The sequence below is a fragment of the Paramormyrops kingsleyae genome, chromosome 14, assembly GCF_048594095.1.
Source record: "Paramormyrops kingsleyae isolate MSU_618 chromosome 14, PKINGS_0.4, whole genome shotgun sequence".
In the NCBI taxonomy this organism is placed as follows: Eukaryota; Metazoa; Chordata; class Actinopteri; order Osteoglossiformes; family Mormyridae; genus Paramormyrops; species Paramormyrops kingsleyae.
The window spans coordinates 21,615,084-21,634,417 of record NC_132810.1 but is presented as its reverse complement, the minus strand read 5'-3'; the positions used below and the strand labels follow the sequence as shown (position 1 = coordinate 21,634,417).

The window sequence follows — 19,334 nt, the reverse complement described above, 5'->3', positions numbered from 1 at the left end:
TCAGTTTGGACCGCTGACATTCAGAAATATACCTTAAAATGATTGGGATAATTCCGTCGTTTTCGTATCAGCAGGTGAAATTCTCCCTGTTCTTGATGGCTTCCCAGGATTGGATGGACCCAGTATTTTCTCTTTTTTTTCTGCTCAGAAGTGAAAGGGTCACAAAATCATCCCCACTGCTTGATGACTTTATTTTGCTTCATATTGCGAATTTCTGCAATTTTTGAATAATAAAACGTATTGGATCCAGTGTACAAGGTTTCTGCATATAACGATTTTTATCAGATGACAGATAAAAAAAACGCATATAAAAACTGGACTTGGTGTGCAAAGGCCTTTAGTCCCCAAATTATAGTTAGGTGAGTGGGTGATTGTAAATTGCCCTTTATGTGTGACTGTACGTGCCCTGTGATAGATCAGTGATGGAAAGGGACAGATAGTATCAGTAGCAGTAGTTTCTGTAGCAGTAATTTCTCTATATAAAAGTACAGTATATGTGGAGCAGAATGGAATGTACTCTGTCAAGGAATTTGGAGTTTTTTTGGAGCATAAAAAAAAAAATCATAAGCAGTCCTGTTTTTCCGTTTCATGGTTTCTGTTCAGCTTTGTAAAATTCAGTGGTTTTAGTTGAAGTTTATTGTCATATTATTATATTATGACTGAAGAATATCCTCTTTAGATTCCATATTAGTAGACATTATCTTTGGAAGTAGTATGTTATGTTATAATAACTCTTTAATTATCAAAGTACAAAGTACATATGACAATAAACAGTATAATGTGATGAGAAAATCACAGGAAATCATACAATAATAAATGGAAGCTAAAGGAAAGAATAGTAAACTTAAGGGAACCTTTTTCTTTTAATTCTTTTATCTTGAGGTATCGAGGTATAATCATGTATGTATGTTATTTAAAATAGTTTTTACATTGATGTCATTTTGAGACAACAAATGGTACTGTGGTTGCACAGAGAATTGTTTTATAGTACGTGAACAGCTAAAAATTAAATTTCAAATGTAATTCTGCATCTATCATTATTACAATCATCATTTGCCATCTGAGATTTCAGGTGCTTCTCAGACATCATTGAACATTATACCACATTGCCATCTAGTGGTGGAATCTTCCGTTCGTGCACCACAATGTGCTTTCATTAACTTAAATTACAAAAGTAACGTGTTGTCGTACTGTTACTTTTTGCATTCACTGTACAAAATATGTATCCAAAGTGAAGGAATATACAACGATTCCTTTGTTTCTACAGTCAAACAGGTGATATTGTATACCCCCCCCCCCCCACCCACAAATAGAGCCATTTCATAAATTATGAATGAGATCAGTCTCTCAAGAGAATAAGGAGACGGACTTTATTGAGCTGAATAGATAAGATGCAGTGGCTCAGATGTCGCGTGGCAGATATCACAGGAGGATAACATTTTAAAAACTTAATTAAAAGAATATTATGACTGAAGAATATCCTCTTTAGATTCCATATTAGTAGACATTATCTTTGGAAGTAGTATGTTATGTTATAATAACTCTTTAATTGTCAAACAAGTAAATGCAATTCTGTGTGTTTTAATAATTAAATTCAAAGCTTAGAAAGACATTGTCTGATTTTTTTTTAGTAGTTATAAAGTCTGAAAAATAATATTTATATTTTGACTTTTCATTCCAGGTGACGTAGAGGCAGAAAGTGATGAGGATGATGATGATGATGAAGACTGTAAGAAATCAATGGATGAGGTATGGAATATTTATACGATATATAAAAAATAGACAACAACATTAGCTGATTGTTCAAAATTTGGGTTTTTATTCGCGCAATTGTTAACAATATGTTTGTCATGACATTAACTAGGTGTAATAAATTTGCTACTGCTGTAATGGGTCATTTAGCTGAGATGCTTTACTGGCTGATTGATTTTTGCTCTGTGAAACCAACAATCAACCTAAATGTTTGTCTGTGACATGCAGGGAACGGCGGGAAGGGAGGCCGTGGCCACAGAGGAAATGTCCACCTTGGTGAATTACATCCAGCCCACCAAGTTTCACTCCTTTGAGGTTTCCAAAAGTGAGCCACACACACATCCAAACATCTCCAAGCACTAGCCTCACTTACTTTTGGTCTTTTATGGAAGAACTAATATTGCACTGTTGCATATACATTTTTTCTTTGCAGAAAGTAACCGTAGTTACCAAATGTCTTCGTTTGTGGAAACGAAAGCCCTAGAACAGCTCACAAAGACCCCAGTGGAGTTTGTTGAGTATCCTTCAGTATGGAGTTTGACTTCATTTCACTTTAGTTCAGTAACTATTAAAAAAGTCAAAGCGTTCTCGCACAATACTTATTTCATAATAACAGTAATATAGTGTTTTACTGTGATATTTAATCATCGTGCACAGTAAAGGCCCTTTGCTTTTCTGTGTCTTTTTTATTGTTCTCTTGCATCAGTATTTTCACAATGTCCAGCGTTTTACCACTGATCAGTGTTTTTGATTGTTCATTAAAATCTCTTTGTTTCAGGTTATAACTATAAATGAGTCCAAAAATGCCAATCCTTTGATCATTGCTGCTTGCAAAGAAAGGCGGGATATTTTGTGTAATTTTCTGCTGGATGAATTATCCTGTTAATTTAGGTTTCAAAACTGTTCACTTGCATGCACTATAAGTACAATGGAAAAGACACAATTTTGACTCACACTTAAACACATAAAGGGGCGTTAGAATAAAGGCGTCAAGCATAGTGCCTTAATTGCTGATTGGAATTCAATCGCATGTGCTCTTTTTCCCCAAAATCACATGCAACAATATACTTTTTTTATTATTTTGATGTGAAAGACTGGCATTTATTAGCTGTAATTAAACATAAATTTGAAGAGTGTTTGTGACAGAAATCAGCACACATATGTCATTGCAACTGAAGAAACTGCAGCACAGTCCTTTTGTTCTTTGATATATTTTTAAATCTTTTTCAAGAGTATTGCTGTCAACACTAATCATTCTATTAATAATGATAAACGTGTCCCACATTCTCCTTGACTTGAATTCAGATATAACAAACTCCAGCTTAGCCGACTCTATCCTAAGGGCACACGTGTGGATTCTTCCAACTACATGCCTCAAGTATTCTGGAACGCAGGCTGTCAGTTAGTGGCTCTGAACTTCCAGACAATAGGTAAGACAGTACTACATGTCTTTCTAGGGGTGCTCTGTTGCCGTCATCTTGAAAATAGATTTGGGGTTGACAGTTGTCGCAGTACAGGATGCGCTTCGAGAAGGTTAAAATGAATTGCCAGTTCTGTGGCAGCAGATGGTGTAGTGGGAAGCCAATGAGGTCACAAATTGAAAATAAAATGCTTGAGAGAACAGTGTGGGTTTCAAATAAACTTCCTTGGGGTGTACAGGCTGCTTCTGGCAGCAGGGGTGGACAATGCTGTACCCATCGTTCTTACATATTCCAATGAGCAGGACTGACTGAGAGATCTCCTCTTCATTAAGCATGGTCTTATGTCCCTCTGCAGGGGCATAGCTAGATATTCTGCCCCCCCCTGACAAAAACATCACACACCCCCTTGCTTCCAGAACCACTCCCCTGAGCATTCGGATAAATCCAATCATTAGCGGGGAAGTAGCTGGTTAAATTTGTTAAACATTCAAACTCAGATGTTTGACATTCATGATACAGGTGGTGTGTTACTTGGTTTAAATAGTTAAATCTTACATTATATAATTTTACATATTCAAGAGGCGCTGTAAAGCGCTGGGCCCCCTGAATCTGCCAGGGTATCCATACCCCTGCTGTGACCCTTCAACGTCTATTAAAGGAAAGTGCTGAAAGATTTAGAGCCAAAGATACTGAAATGTTCATTGTGATGTCGCTCTTCTGCTGACTTCCTGTCTTTGGCGTGCAGACCTCCCCATGCAGCTAAACCTGGGCATGTACGAGTTTAACGGAAAGAGTGGCTACCGGCTAAAGCCAGAGTTTATGAGGCGGCACGACAAGCACTTTGACCCCTTCACCGAGACCACCGTGGATGGAATTGTAGCAAACACCTTGTCAGTCAAGGTGAATCAGAATATCTTCACACTCAGGAAGTTCTCAGGCTATAATATATCAGAGTATTGTTCATTCAAAATCTATTTTTTATTTTGTGATGTTGATTATCATTATTTAGAAAATTTAACATGCATATATATCATTGCACTGATGTGTCATACTGCCAGGGCTCAGGGTTTGAAGCATGGAGTTTGCATGTTCTCCTTACTGTACCCTGTACTTGTGGAAGGTGGATGGATGGATGGATGGATGGATGGATTACATACTGCAATCTGTATATTTAAAATATGTTTGAGGACTTTAATGAATAGATATTTCAGAATACACATTTATTTTGTTTATTTTGACACAAACGGCAACTGCTACTACTGTTTATTACAAATATCCTGTCATATCATTTTAACAGTTAAAGTCTTCTGTATATCCACAGATTATATCTGGGCAGTTTTTGACTGATAAGAAAGTCGGCACCTATGCGGAAATCGACATGTTTGGTCTGCCGGTGGACACTAGGAGAAAAGCGTTCAAAACCAAGACCTCGCAAGGGAACGCAATCAACCCCGTGTGGGACGAAGAGCCTATAGTGTTTAAGAAAGTGAGACTGCTTTATATTGTTCGCCATTTTCTCTAAAGAATACGGTAATGGAATAATGCTGAATGTCATGCATACATGTGAGCTACATGTGACATTCTGTAGGTTGTCCTGCCCACTTTGGCCTCTCTGAGGATAGCGGTGTTTGAGGAAGGTGGAAAGTTCATTGGCCATCGCATCATTCCTGTGTCTGCGATCCGACCAGGTAGCAAACCATATGGTTTTTGAGATACAATTATTACCTGCACAGATATTGCTGCACTACTAGACTGTATCTCTCTATTTCAGGTTATCGCTACATTGGCCTCAGGAATGAGAAGAACCAGAATTTGGTGCTGCCGGCTGTATTTGTCTACATCGAAGTCAAGGATTATGTACCAGACACATTTGCCGGTAAGTTTCGGTATCCGAACATTATCTGTTTGATTTCGCGATTGTGTTCATCCACCTTCCAAACACTGCAGGCAGTTCTACCTGTTAAATGTCCAGAGTATCATTACTATTGTAGAATTACCTTAAATTGTCATTTGAACGTTTTTCTGTGCTCAGGCACTTTAAAAAATTCTTAATTTTCATTGTCCTGGTTGCCGTGACTCAGGGCTGAGCCCTGTGCTGATATTGGTGTCTTTATCTAGATGTCATCGAGGCATTGTCAAACCCAATCAGATATGTGAATTTAATGGAGCAGAGAGCCAAACAGCTGGCAGCATTGACTTTAGAGGAAGAGGAGGAGGATGTCAGCAAGGAGGTTTGATTACTTGAACTTAAATGTAATGCTGAAGGTATTTTGATTTATCTATTTTGTGTGTACCTTTATTTTATTTACTAGTGCTCTTTAGCATTTTTGTAATCGTATTAATTGTTCATGGGGTCAAAGCTGGGTGCTGTCAACACAGATTAGTTTGTTTCTGTGTGGTGTTTATTTTTAGGCTGAGCCAGGGGCTGACCAGCCCCCCGAGCCAAAAAATGACCCCAAGCCAGTCACCTCGGAGAACGGTGTCACCCATGTAGCTAATGTCACCCCCAAAGCCGTATCGCATGTGACTCAGCCGGCGCCGCCGACAGGTACACCCCAACTATTGTTAAAAACTAACTATGAGTATCAGATTGAAAATGATGTGGTCTCTTTCCCTAAGAAATCAAACCAGGATTGTGTAAATATGAACTTCATGTGTTTTAGTGTCAGCTAAGCCTGCAGTGAAAACTGAAGACCTCATACAGAGTGTCCTCACAGGTAAGAGGATCTTCTGATACGGGTCAGATAACAGCGTGGATAAACGTAACTTTGTCTCTACAGGTGCAATTTTACTATTAGCTTGCCTTTAAAAAATAAGCAAGCAAGAGGTTTAAAATCAAACTGGGCTTAATCGAATTTTGATGCAATATATGAAATTTACATAAATATATGTGTGTTTGTATTCCTATTGTAGTTACATTCAGCATCAACATAAGTTTTTGTCATAAAACAAAAATATAATAAATTTTGAAACTGTTTGTCAAAGTTATGCATAATCCTGCTTTGCAAAAGGATGAGCAAGAAAACCGCGAACATCATGGAACCTATTGCTGTATTGAAATTTAGCGTTCTGATGACAGACTATTAAGAAGAAGTCAACCGCAAAACAGGACGACAGTAGTTTCCTTATTATTATGATTATTATTATTGTTGTTGTTGTTGTTATCATTATTCTTATTATGTCCATTAATAATGCCATTATTATCATTAATTATAATAACGATAATAATAATTAATTCATTCATTAACTTTTATTTTACCAGGCAAAGCATTAAGAACAGTTTCTTATTTACAATGACAATCAATCATCATCATAATATGCTTAACATTTCAGAAGTGGAGCCCAAGACTCTGGAGGAGCTTAAGCAACAAAAAACGTATATTAGAGAGCAAAGAAAACACTATAAGGAGATGAAGGAGCTGGTGAAGAGGCATCATAAGAAGACCAGCGAGATGATCAAAGACCACACTGCTAAATACAACGAGTTCCAGAACGACTACACCCGAAGACGGGGCGCCCTCCAAAAATCTGCAAAAAAAGATGGTAAGAAAAGGTAGGTAGGTTTCTTCACAAAGTGTTGTTTTTCTTTTGTTTATCTGTGGGGGGGACGGTGGTGGCACAGTGTGCTTGTGATCAGAAGGTTTCCGGTTCACGTCTCCTGATCTGTAGAGTGATGTCATCATTGTGCCCTTGAGCAAGGCCCTTATTAACCATTTAACTGCTCCAGAGACTAGCTGACCCTGCTTTTTACACCACTTTCAATAAAAGTGTTAAACAAATTAAGGTTACTATATGACTGGAATGTCACTGAAGCTTGTGAGATTAATCTATTTTCCTACGGTATTGCTTTTTCTAAATGGCATTGATTGGTTAGATTTGTGTGGCTGTGTGACTTTCACAGTTTTGTCAGAGGGGGTTTATGACACTTAAGCTTTCTTTGCATATATGATTTTGTTTGGCACACTCACTACATTTTTATATCCAGATTAAGTTTCATTCATATTTATGTGGTAACAACCCCAAGCAGAGTAATCAGAAGTACTGTTTTGCAGTATTGCAAGCTCTGGAACTATAGTTTTAGCCTCTGTGATGGCTGTCACTAATAGTGCCCCCCCCCCACACGGCGTTATCTCTCTGTGCTGCAGGTGCACGTCGCCAGGATCTGACCAGGAGCCGTCCTCCATCGAGCGCGAGCTGTCAGCGCTGGATCAGGAGAACGGCGAGACGTTGACCCAGCTGAAAGAGCAGCAGCAGCAGCAGCTGCTGAGTCTCCGACAGGAGCAGTACTACAGCGAAAAGTACCAGAAGCGGGAACACATTAAGCAGGTAGCCATTACTCCAGAAACCATCTTCGCGTGCCGGAATGCAAAATGTATAAGAGTAAACGTCGAAGGCAGCCTGATTTTTAGGTTAACACTCAGAAATCATTTAAGTCTTCTGCTTGATTTGACATCTTTTTCTGGTCCCTACATATAATTTATTATGTTTTACAGCTCATGGAGAAACTAACCTTAGTGACAGAGGAGTGTCAAAGTAATCAACTAAAGAAGCTGAAAGAGATGTGTGACAAGTAAGTGAGGGTTATGTTTTTGTTTTGACGCTGCTAAAAGAGGGAGACTCCTATGATTTTAACGTCACAAATGCAATTTAATTATATACAGTATACACACCTGAAAACTACTTATTGATGTATATTATTGCTATAATTACATTTTAATTTTTAAAGGGAGAAAAAAGATTTGAAAAAGAGAATGGACAAAAAAAGACAGGAGAAGCTGAATGAAGCCAAATCAAAAGATAAACACCTGACTGAGGAGTAAGTCAGATGCTCAGTGAGAAGATCTGAAGGGTTTGACTTTTTCCAGAAATCCTTCCATCCATCCATCTGTTTTCTGTAACTGCTTGACCTGTTTTGGAAGCTACAGGCACAAGGCAGGGCATCACACACCAATATACTGTAGAAGTGGATTTATATCAGTTTGCAGCTATATCTGATGCAAATATAATTAAATACCGGATCAAAATGGCTGCCCTTCGCAGAGCCATGCTGTGTTTAGAGCCTAATTGCTTTCACATGCTTTCACTTTTGCAGTGATGACTGAAGCTTTAGTCTGCTAAAGAAAATTCATTCTAACGTTATCATGGATGGCTAGAAGAATGTCGCTTTGGTTCCCAAATCTGTCATATTCCAGACATTTGTTCAGTTTCACCACCAGCTCACTTAATTAGCTATGTGTGCTCAGGTATATTTTCCCAATTAAGCAGTTTGGTTTCTGTCTTTAACACTCTTTTATGTGTCTTTAACTCTCTTTTATGTGTTTGGCAGAGAAAAACTGGAGATTAATAGATCCTACGTTAATGAGGTGGTACAGCACATCAAACGGGTAAGTGGATAAACAACGAGTAAGTAAGTAATTACGCAAAATTCGAATTCAAAGAAGGCAGGAGCCAGGATATAGCATCTGGATGCTAGATATATAAGGATTGAATTGAGTGTGAGAGTTGCATTACAGTTGAGATGATGCAGAGTGCAACAGTGTAAATAAAATAGGGAAAAAGATCAGTAAAACTTGGCATGAAAGTGTAGACTAAGCACAAAGTAGGGGGCAGAGTAAAGTGCACAAAAAAATTGCTGGAAAAGGCAAAGTGCATGACACAAATCACAGGACAGAGAAGTATTGGGCGATGGATACTGGGCTATTCAAGTACTATGAACAAAGTACAGTTGTGAACAGACACAAGAGTACTTTACTTAACTGGTTTGGATATTGCATGGAACTATATTGTTATACAGTAACTTTGGAGTGCACTACAGTGCATGGTGCATGAACAGTAACTTGTCATCTATAACCTTTACCAGTGGACTATTGCTGGTGTCTATTAAACATCGTCATAGATGTCTGCCATTTGCAGGCCAATGAGTCACTGCAGGGCTTTCTGATCAGCAGCTTAGCTGGTAACCTGTGCTGTAGCCGTAGTGCAGGATACTCTCAGCAGAAATATACCAGCGGGACAGGTGGGCTCTCTTTAAACTCCTTAGGGAATACTAGGTCCATTGCACCCTTTTGACCAGGGAGGAGGATCTGATAGACCATGTTCAGTCCTTGGTGATGAGAACCCAATTACACTGGAATACAGTTACAAACTTACGCGTTCAGGCCCAGAATGTGGAGTTTGCAGACAACCTTGTTTGAAATTTTGGCATTGTTCATACTAGCATATTGAAGCATGCTTAATAGGAGGACACTAGCATATTAGCATATTGAAGCATGCGAAACAGGAGGATACTAGCATATTGAAGCATGCTTAATAGAAGGACACTAGCATCGAAAAGAAAGACAAGGAGCAGAAGACATGACGGAGACCTGAGAATCAGCAGAACAAAATAATAACTAACATTCAAATGTACTATTTAATTAAAATTTGCAAAGCAATATTTGCCATGCAAGAAAAACAGCAGAAAAGTGATTTACAGTATTTTTGATTTGGAGATTAAGAAAGTTAGAAAAATAATGGAAAATGAATATCTAGAGTATCTATGGGTATCTAGATCCTGTTTTAGGGCATATATCTAGGTCACTGTTGAACTTATGGCTCGGGGCTATATGACTGTGAGCAGAAAACAGAATGAAAGGCATAGGAATCTATAAATAATTAACTTAAAGACACTTTTGGGAAGCCAGATATTGAAGTTTAGCCTAAATTCTAGGTTTAATGAATATATATATATGAGATGTACTATTACATTGTACATAGAACACATTTTAATGATCTGATTGGTTATATTCTGCAGATGAACAACATATATACCTACAATGTAAGAAAGAACACGTGGAATTAATTGTAACAGGAAGGCTTTTTGTATTGAAAAGCCATACCAATTTAAGGCACAAAATGTATATCTGATTAATAGCCATTTGGGGCCTACTGCCTTTATTTCTAACTTATAGTTTAGCAGTTCTATAGTCTCCATACATATATATATATATATAGATTTGGGAGACCAAATGTATTACTTGGTTTGGGAGATTATGTGTCAGCAGAATAGTGACTGTATTTAATACTACGGTTGTGAATAATCCCTGTGTGGCTGAGCAGGAAGAAAGCCAGGCTATTTCAAACTCCATACCTGGACTATGATGATTGATCATTTACTCGAACAAACTGATTTCAGTCAGTCAGATAAGACCTAAAACGAGAATGCACCCGTCCGCTCGGAACAACAAGCTTGTTTGTTGTGTTATGGACACTAAAGTGATCTATGGTTTCAAAAGGGTCACTTAAGCCTAGAAGCACGAGAACAGAGACGTTGCCGCAGTCAGAGGAGTGAAGAGGGCCATTCATTACTCTGACAAGTTCTGTTTCACGGCTCTGGACTGTCGGGACCCAGGCTGAATCATAGACATTGCTGAGGTTTAAAAACAAACAACTGCTGTGCACTTGGATTTTAGATAAATACAGACAATCGGGTCTGTACCTGGGGCTTGATTAAAACTTCTTTAAGTGATAATAATGACACAATAAGGAACACATGGACTTTGGAAAAAAAAACTAATTAGCTTGGTGAATCAAGAGCTTGTGTAGAAGCAGGGGTCATCACTAAAGATGTTGAGCCCATGAAAACATATCATCTGGGCCCCCCAGTTCAGAGCAATCCAGTTATTTTCTTAATTTTCTAGGGCCCTGTCACCCCCGAGCCCCTTGGAATCACCCTAACCCCCGCCCCTCACCACCACAACCACGGTGCCCTTGTGTAGAAGTAACATAGCTCTACAAAGTTTTCTTGGGTGTCCTTCTAGGCAAGGTAAAATAAATATTGGGTAATGAGCATTATGATCATTAGAAAACCTGCTCTAACGCCTACTACAGTCATTAGAAGTGGGAGATGCTTTCAGTGTTTATAAGGCTTCTTTTGCTAACTGAGTGTTGCAGAAAATTCTTTGGCTTCATTGCTCATTTACAAGTGGCGTTGTTCTCCGAATGGAGGTCTGTATATCTGAAAGAAATTGCACAGTGGTACAATTAAATGCGTTTCGCACCCAAAATAACATGTTTCTTTAGAACAGTCTATTACATGTTATATATAAATCTCTAAAGTCAGAAATCGTAACTCTTGAATGACAAAAATATATATCTATTCTGGTTTAGAAGCATTGTAGGTGATTTTTTAGGTGTCTTTTACATTTATTGGCATAACGTGTGTCTTTCTTCTTTATGGTATGGCAGAACAAGTAGGATAGTATATTCTGAATCAGATTTATTGGTCAAGCATGTTAAGTCACATAAGGAATTTAGCACAAGCCAATGGTGTCTCTCAGGTTACACAATGTACAAACAATGAACATATAATTTACAGACAATGCATAATATACAAGCCATGTACAGATTAAATACAAGACACGTGATTCACATAAAGTGCCAACAGCAATATAAATATAATATTATGACTATAATGTTTTTAATTTCCTCCTTAGTTAGAAGATGCTCAGAGCAAAAGACAGGAACGACTTCTGGAGAAGTACAAGGACATTCAGCAACAAATCGTGGATGAAAAACCAAAGGTAGGTCTGAGAAAGACGAGGTATCTGTGAAATAGTGGAAGGGTATTTGAATTAGGCTTGTGCCAGTGTTTCGTTTTGCAGCAATATTTATCAAAGTTCATTCAACTTGCTATCCCGCTACAGGAGCCAAGCCCTCATATTCAACAATGAATCTTATAAAGTCCAGTATTAAGCTGACATATCTGACAGTGCAAATGTGGTATTACTGCTTCTGGGCTAATGCATAAAAGTCCTTTTTTTTGACCCAGATGACAAACTATGTGGTGCATTTTGTGTGCAAGTACCAGAGAGCCACACAAGTCTTTTAAAGGCAGCCTAAAGTTCAGTGGCACATGTGGATTTAATATTAACTTGTAATTGTTTGGCAATGTGTCATTGTATTTACCATCCATCTGCTTTCCATTTTTCATATTCACATGTGCATAGAAAACATAAATTATATTTTACTGTGTTGCTCTTTTTAAAATACTGCCATACAATACGTCTTCAAGAACTATTTTATACTAGGTATTATAGGTTGTGTTTTGCTATGCCTAATAATATTCAGCAATATTATGTTGGTTAATTTTACAGGCGCTGTGAATATTTGATGTCGGCACAAGCCTAATTTAAATTAAAAAAGCAAAAAAAAAAAGTTGTTGGGGTGATTTTAGAAAGAGTGCTAACACTTCAGATTACGTCCATTCACGGTATAAAAGAAGCTATATAAATCTGAGCATCAAAGCTATTTAGCATTTTCATGGCTCTTTTGACATTTGGCCAGAGGCAATATTATTTTACAGTTGGTGCTTTTCAACAGCTTATTATTATTATTTCATATATGGTGCATGTACCATTCAAAATTTACAAAGAGCACAGTTTGTATTATTGTTATTATTGTTATTATCATTATAGGACGGGTCTTCATCTGATGAGGAAGGTAAGCTGTGCTGCATCCAAGCTTGGCTTGATCATTTCATCAATATTAGAGTGATGACGATTAAACTCTGCCTTTGATTAGTGAACGATGAAGACTGGTTGTGCATACCCTGTTCCAAAATAACCCTAACAGACTTGCAGAGTCGAAGCTTCTGTCTGAAATCTGTTGTGTTCCCAAGGTCATGTTGTGTCACTGTCTGCATTGATGTATTTGTTGTAAATGTACATGGCTACAAGGGTTCCGTGTGACCTGCAGTAGTCAAAATTTCCTCACAATGTCTTCCTCACAATGCCGTCAACATTACTAAAATCCATCCCACCTTAAATTACAATTTCCTTCTTTCTGTGTACAGTAGACATTCTTACTGTACCATTGAGAACATTTGTATTGACAAATAATTTTATCATGCATTGTATATGCTTTTTTGTTTGAAATTAAATTTGTGGGGAAAAAAAAACTGATTGAATCTTCTAGGGTGACAGCATGCAGAATGTTTGGAAAGTCATCTGTTAACCTTTTGCAAGTTCCATGTCTGTTATCCACATGGAATCTGAGATGTACTGAAACTTCATTTATAGGTCAGCTAAGCTCTCAATGTTATGCTGCCCTAAATTTTGTAGTATTAGTGCATTTTTAAAAGCCAATAGGCTTTACAAGATGCAAAACCTTCTGTATGTCATTGAGTCTTGATTCCATACTAAGATCTGGATTGAACAGCATTTGCAATCAGAGGTATGTCAATTGGTTATTGTTATAAATTCTCTGACAATGCTAACTATAAATATTTTGCCTTTGTTATGGTCTACTAAGTCTCAATTTAGAAAGTGTAGACCGTGTAGCATCTCAGCATCCAAAGTCACATGGATTCTGCCTTTGGGTGTGTTTTTGCAGTCAGTTTGTGCATTTGTCACATGTCAGAATGTCAGGTAATGTAATTGCTGGTTTGTTCCATTAATACCTTTCGCTGTCACGTTGATGCTTCCATTGCACTTTGTCTTCTACAGAACTCACAAAGACAAGTACAGAAATCTCTGGTGAAATGTTAGTGCCTTGGTCGCAAGCCACCTTAATGGCTCTTTCACAGAAATGATAATTATTCTGCAGACCACTGATTCTCACTGGTCTCGATATTGATTTTCCATAAGCACCTACATACAGTATACAGTACTGTAGCTGTGGCGTACTGGGAAAAAAAAAGTATAGCATATAAAAAGTCAATAGTCATTTGGCATTGAAGTACTGTATAAGAAAGGCAACCTTTTAATTCTAGAAATATTTTACTGAATGAAAAATTTACACCCAACCCTTAATATTCATTACATGCAAAATATTTGTCTATGCAACAGTTGGCCGATATTTGCTTTAGAAGAACTAGTATACTCTTTTGAGAGCATCGATCAATTTAAGCTCTCTGAATTGTAGGCCTTGTTGTCAACATGGATGTTCCTCTTGCCCGTCAAACTTTAACAGAATGCTAACTTCTGTGCACAGTATTTTTACAATGTTAACAGACGGAGACGCTGGATCGCCCTGCTTTTCAAGTACAGAAGTCCAAAATATCACATAACAATACTGATCAATGGTTCTAAGTGGTATTAATGTTGAGTATTCAGTATAATGCTATATTGATTTATAGTGATTATGCATTTGTAAATAACAAAGAAATTCAGCATGAGAGTTGTTTGTGTAGATTATTTAAAGATATACATAGCTGACTGGCTAAGTTAAGGTTTGCCCGTGTATACTAATACATTTAATATCTTCTGTGTTCTTTCTCAGTTCAGCTTAATGCAATTAATCACCACCTCAGTGTTTACTAATCACTGATTGTGCGTGAATGCATATGCATAAAGTATGGGGGGATGGGTTGTAACCACTCCAATAATCAAAACCAGCAAATACGACCCCCTGGACCCCTTAAATGGGTGGAGCCCATTTAGCACAAAATGGAGTACTTAACCCAAAGTTCTGCCCTTGCATGAATGCACAGGTGCCCTGCAGTGGACTGGCAACCCATCTACGGTGTAACCCCGGAGTAGCCTTATGCCCTATGCTACCTGGGATAGGCGTCAAGCCCCCTCGCACCTCTGACTAGGATGAGCAGATTTATTATTTGATTCTGCTTAAGCCTTGGCGAAAAAAGGAAATGTTAAATTCTGCAATTGGGTGTCCGTTGCACTCACAGGCATTTCACAACAAGATATATTTCGATTGAAATTCTAAAGGAGTTTTTTTTAGTTAATCAAAAGTGAATTAGGTTTCACAAAATGTCCCATATAATACACTAATGAGCTGCATAACCCTAATATAATTGTGTTGTGACCACAACCTGAAACCAAGAATTAAAAGTTTGTTTAAACTATGGCTTCATCAAGCTTCTGTATATATTTTTTACTTTGTAGTGTTTTTCTTGATTCATTGTAATTTTTAAAATCACTTTTTATTATTACAGCCTGTAATGCAATCAATTGTAATTTTATTTAATTGTAATGTTACAACAGTTAAAAAATCATAGGGTAGTTTCTGGAAATAAATATTGATAAATCAGTATAGCTAGCTCTTAATTGTGAGAATTATGACTAGCTACTTAGATCTATGCCGCTGCTGCAAAGCGTTATAAGCAAAAAAATTATAATAAAATGGGCAATTTTAGATATGCAGGAATCACTCTCATAAGCCACCCTGGTGAAGTTCACTAGAGCTGTGTTTTGTGATATTGCCCCAGAGGCCTGGTTTTCTGCAGTAGGCATGGACTGACTCTATGGGTTGTGATTGCAGCAGCAAACCGATTTGGATCAGGAGTACCAGGACAAGTTTCGTCGACTGCCTCTGGAGATTCAAGAGTTCATGCAGAACGCAACTAAAAGGAAATCGAGTGAGGACCCAGGCCACAGCCTGCTACCTCCTCCTGCAGCATCAGAACTTCAAGTGAACCACAAGACAGCCCATTCTGAGGATGTGACAGAGGAAGAGGATGGCATAAAGCCAAGCACCGTTCCACCCTAGGCAACATCCGAGTGATTCATATTTTATGATTATATATTTTTTCTGTATCTGATTTTTAATTTTCTAGAAAACCGTAGCAGTTGTGTACGCATCTGTTGGTTTCAGAGAAAAGGTGTTTACTGACTGCTTGGAGAAGTATTAGAACAGTGTCACGGAAAGGAGCTGTTATTTTTTAAATAAATGCATTATTATTAACAGTAACTAGTATAAATTAGTGTTGTCCAGTTTGTATTATTTCTTATTGTGGTGCTAGTTTTTGGGTTCATGCCTACATCACTTTTAATATTGTTATGATTGTATTTACTATTAGAGCTATAATTTTTGTGTCTGACACCATAGGAAATATTAAGAGTCACAATAGGTTGGTTGTTGAGTGGTGTTTTAGTGAAGCTATGTATACTGCTTGTGGTCATTTTTTCAAGTGCCAGGCAAAGCAAATCGACGTTCTGGTTTACCTGCCACAGATACAAACTGCTGTCATACTCTGTTTTCTGGGTGTATGCAATACAACAAACAAAAAGGCACCCGTACAGCATATTTGCACTGAGTAACACATTTTCGCTTTCGTCTGCAAGCACGGGCGGCTTGCAGTTTTGTTTCCCTTACAGATAGTTGTATGCTGGTGATATTTATTGTAACTGATTTATAGTTTGTAATTTTTGACAAACATGATTTATATACATTGCTCTGAAATGCCAGTTCTGTATCAGACTTATTGTGATTTAATCAGTTTCAGGAATGCATGAAAAACTAATGCACACTAACTTTGTGTTAAAATATACTTACATTAAAAACATTAATTGTTGGCTGTACAGAAGTAATTGTGATGTCTTTCAAAAAAATATACAAAAAAAAGTAAACATTTCGATGAATTCTTTTTTTTTCCAACTTTGCATTTTTAACTTTTTTTCATTGCTTAAGCCAGGGGGTAACTTGTTCTGCTGTTTGTTATTGCAAAGATTTATAGACCTCAGTAACATGACAGACGTGGCTACAAAAAAAATCGCTAATCATTTCTGCTGTGTTCAGTATGTAAGTGGTCATCCAAACGCCTTACCTTTAATTGTATTTCAAGCAAAGTGAAAGGTGAGTCAGAGTGCAGCTTAAACTCGCAAAAAAAAAAAAATTCTTTGTGAAATGACAATAGTGATATTTCTTTAACTGAAACAAATTACTTTAAGGCTGAAAGTTTTTTTTTTATTCCTATTATATTCTTACTGGCAATTTTCTTGTTTCTGCATAGCTATTTAGCCTTTATTTTTTCGGTTGTTATGGCTTTTTTGAGATTTAAGGGATTTGTTACAAAAGGTTCTAAGGTCCTAAGCAGTTAAACAACAACAAACATGACAAGAACAACAACAACAACAATACTAATAATAATCAGCAGCAGCTGATGCCTAAAAAGAATGAGGAGGTACGAAGAAATGCATTTTACAATATTACAATAGTGAAGAGAGAAAATGTCTGTTTTTAAATGACAATAAAAACTTCAAAGTTGTTTCAAAGTTACTTGTTTCGTAATTTAATCTCAAAAATTATTACCTCCTCCATCTCTATGGACCAGCCACCTCTAATAAAAGTGTGATGCTAATAGCTAACTAAACATAAACAAAGCATTAATTAATCTCATTAATGAAATAATCTGTCCTGGCACAAAAAGTGGATCAGTAAATTATATAGAGAATTTTGCACAAACTTCTACAGAAGACATATACAATACAGAATTTTAAAAAGCTAATTTAAACATACAGCTCCTGTTATGAGGTTAATTCAGTTTAAAATGTGTAACTTCTTATGTACCAGAAAACTAATTGAATGACTTTTCACAAAAAAACAAAAAAAAAATTTAGTTAGGTTTATACAGTAACCAAGTAACCAAATTTGTGCTTTTTTAAAGGTTCTTAATGAAGTGAAAGTCTGGTGCCTTTCAGTGTATTTGTCGTGTGATGTGGATTGTATAAACTGCATTTATTTTATTTTTTTTGTTTAAAATGTTGTGATAACAAATTTTGTATTCTAAGATTGTGTGTGCATTTTTACAATTCTGCAATTCACTACCAACTTTTACTTGAAGTTAGTTGTATTTGAATGAACATTATATTGAAATGTCAAAACTGTTTACTGATTTAAGATTAATGTATATATTGCATTGTTTTATTGCTCTGACAATAATATACAAAGTAATGATTTTAGTTGTCAAGGATTATTTTTTAAAAATTGATGAAAATTTCAACATTTAAAAAGCCCCTGTTTTGGGGAGTAAAATATTTTGGATCCATTTTGATGTGTATTGCTATTGCTTAATTTGTGGCTACTCTGCTGTGCCCATATGTGATCTAAATTATTGCTTCTAACACAGTTCCCAATTGATAAATCTTTTTTTTCCCTAAAAAAATATTCTATGCAATTTTGTGGCATGGTGACTTCCATGTGTAGTTTAATGTGCTTTCAATCCAAGTTAACGAAAATATTAAAAAAATAACATATTATATTGTCTTTTTCTTCCAATTGCATGGCATTAATTATCTATAAGCAAAAGGGGGGGGGACATATTTTAAAATATTTGGTAATTAGTAGTGATGGCTAAATGAAGCTTCATGAACCATTTGCTGTATTTTCTGTTGCCACTAGATGGTGCTTTCAGTTCAAAAAAAGGCTCAAAGCATGCCCCAAAGTAAACCATGACCACTGGGGTTGCTGGGGTCAGAAAATACAGAAAATGGTTAATGAAGTTTCATTGGGCCATCACTAGTAATCAGTTGTGCTTATTTTCTATACCATTGTGTTCCATAACAGTACAAAACAAAGACAAGACAAAAATCTGCTAGTTGTATAAATGTACAGGAATTCATTTGTTTTCACATCCCCCATCTTACTCTCCATGAGAGACAAACACGTGTACATACAGGTGACAGCAAGTTTTGGGGTGAAAGCACGTGGTCAGCCAGCATCCAGCACACTTGGAGTACTCACTCAAAAGTACTACAGTGATATGATTACTCTGCTGGCCACAGGATTTGAACCTACAACCTTCTGGAAATGGGTGCTAACCTGCTATGCTACATACTGCCCTAGTAATGGTTGTGTAGTGATACCAGGCATCTAACCATGTAGTAAAATAACAAGTTTGAAACCCCCTCGAAATTTATTTGCTCCAGACCAGTCATGTAGCCAGGCGGTAAAATAACGAATTTCAACCCCCTTGGAATTGAGCCAGACCACCCTCAAAATTAATTGCTGGGCGATACTGATACACAAGAAAAATTATGACTGTTATAATTAATAACTTGACAGATATAACGACAGCCCGGGGCAGCATTATGACTCAGTGAATAGCACTGTTGTTTCAGGTTTGCAGACTTGTTTCCCACCTCAGCTCTGCGCCTGGAGTTTTCATGTGCTGACAATGTGTGGCAATACTGTACCATACCATAGCTTTATATCTCTCTGTCCAGGGGTTCGAGATAAGGGCTGGAATTCTGACAGGGACACTTGAATAAACAATGGCCACATTAGCCTCACACTGGGGGTATGGTGGCCTCACACTGGGAGCAGAAATGGAGTGAAAAAAACTATTGCATTTTATTTCAACAGAGCTAATGCAGGTTCCCGAGAAGTCCACATGATGGTGTCACCTAAATGACATAACAGCGCGGGTAGTTTGTGACATCATAA

General features: G+C 37.1%; 1 protein-coding gene across 6 annotated transcripts in view; it reads left to right on the top strand.

Moving 5' to 3' along the window:
• Positions 1–18,148, top strand: part of plcb1 (phospholipase C beta 1) — a 65,987-nt gene extending 47,839 nt beyond the window's left edge. Inside the window, exons 15-33 of one of the 6 annotated variants that reach the window (XM_023839104.2) lie at positions 1,682–1,749; positions 1,981–2,077; positions 2,186–2,270; positions 3,058–3,182; positions 3,919–4,073; positions 4,495–4,659; positions 4,762–4,861; positions 4,945–5,049; positions 5,292–5,404; positions 5,586–5,721; positions 5,837–5,890; positions 6,507–6,726; positions 7,319–7,499; positions 7,667–7,743; positions 7,900–7,989; positions 8,500–8,557; positions 11,648–11,734; positions 12,629–12,653; positions 15,432–15,657. In XM_023839104.2, coding sequence (XP_023694872.2) covers positions 1,682–1,749; positions 1,981–2,077; positions 2,186–2,270; positions 3,058–3,182; positions 3,919–4,073; positions 4,495–4,659; positions 4,762–4,861; positions 4,945–5,049; positions 5,292–5,404; positions 5,586–5,721; positions 5,837–5,890; positions 6,507–6,726; positions 7,319–7,499; positions 7,667–7,743; positions 7,900–7,989; positions 8,500–8,557; positions 11,648–11,734; positions 12,629–12,653; positions 15,432–15,517 — 2,027 coding nt within the window. In that variant the 3' untranslated portion in view covers positions 15,518–15,657. Of the gene's footprint in view, positions 1–1,681; positions 1,750–1,980; positions 2,078–2,185; positions 2,271–3,057; positions 3,183–3,918; positions 4,074–4,494; positions 4,660–4,761; positions 4,862–4,944; positions 5,050–5,291; positions 5,405–5,585; positions 5,722–5,836; positions 5,891–6,506; positions 6,727–7,318; positions 7,500–7,666; positions 7,745–7,899; positions 7,990–8,499; positions 8,558–11,647; positions 11,735–12,628; positions 12,654–15,431 lie in introns of those variants that run through there. The other 5 variants (XM_023839103.2, XR_002841461.2, XR_002841463.2 and 2 more) reach the window with 5 other exon arrangements.
• The last annotated feature ends 1,186 nt before the right edge of the window (positions 18,149–19,334 follow it).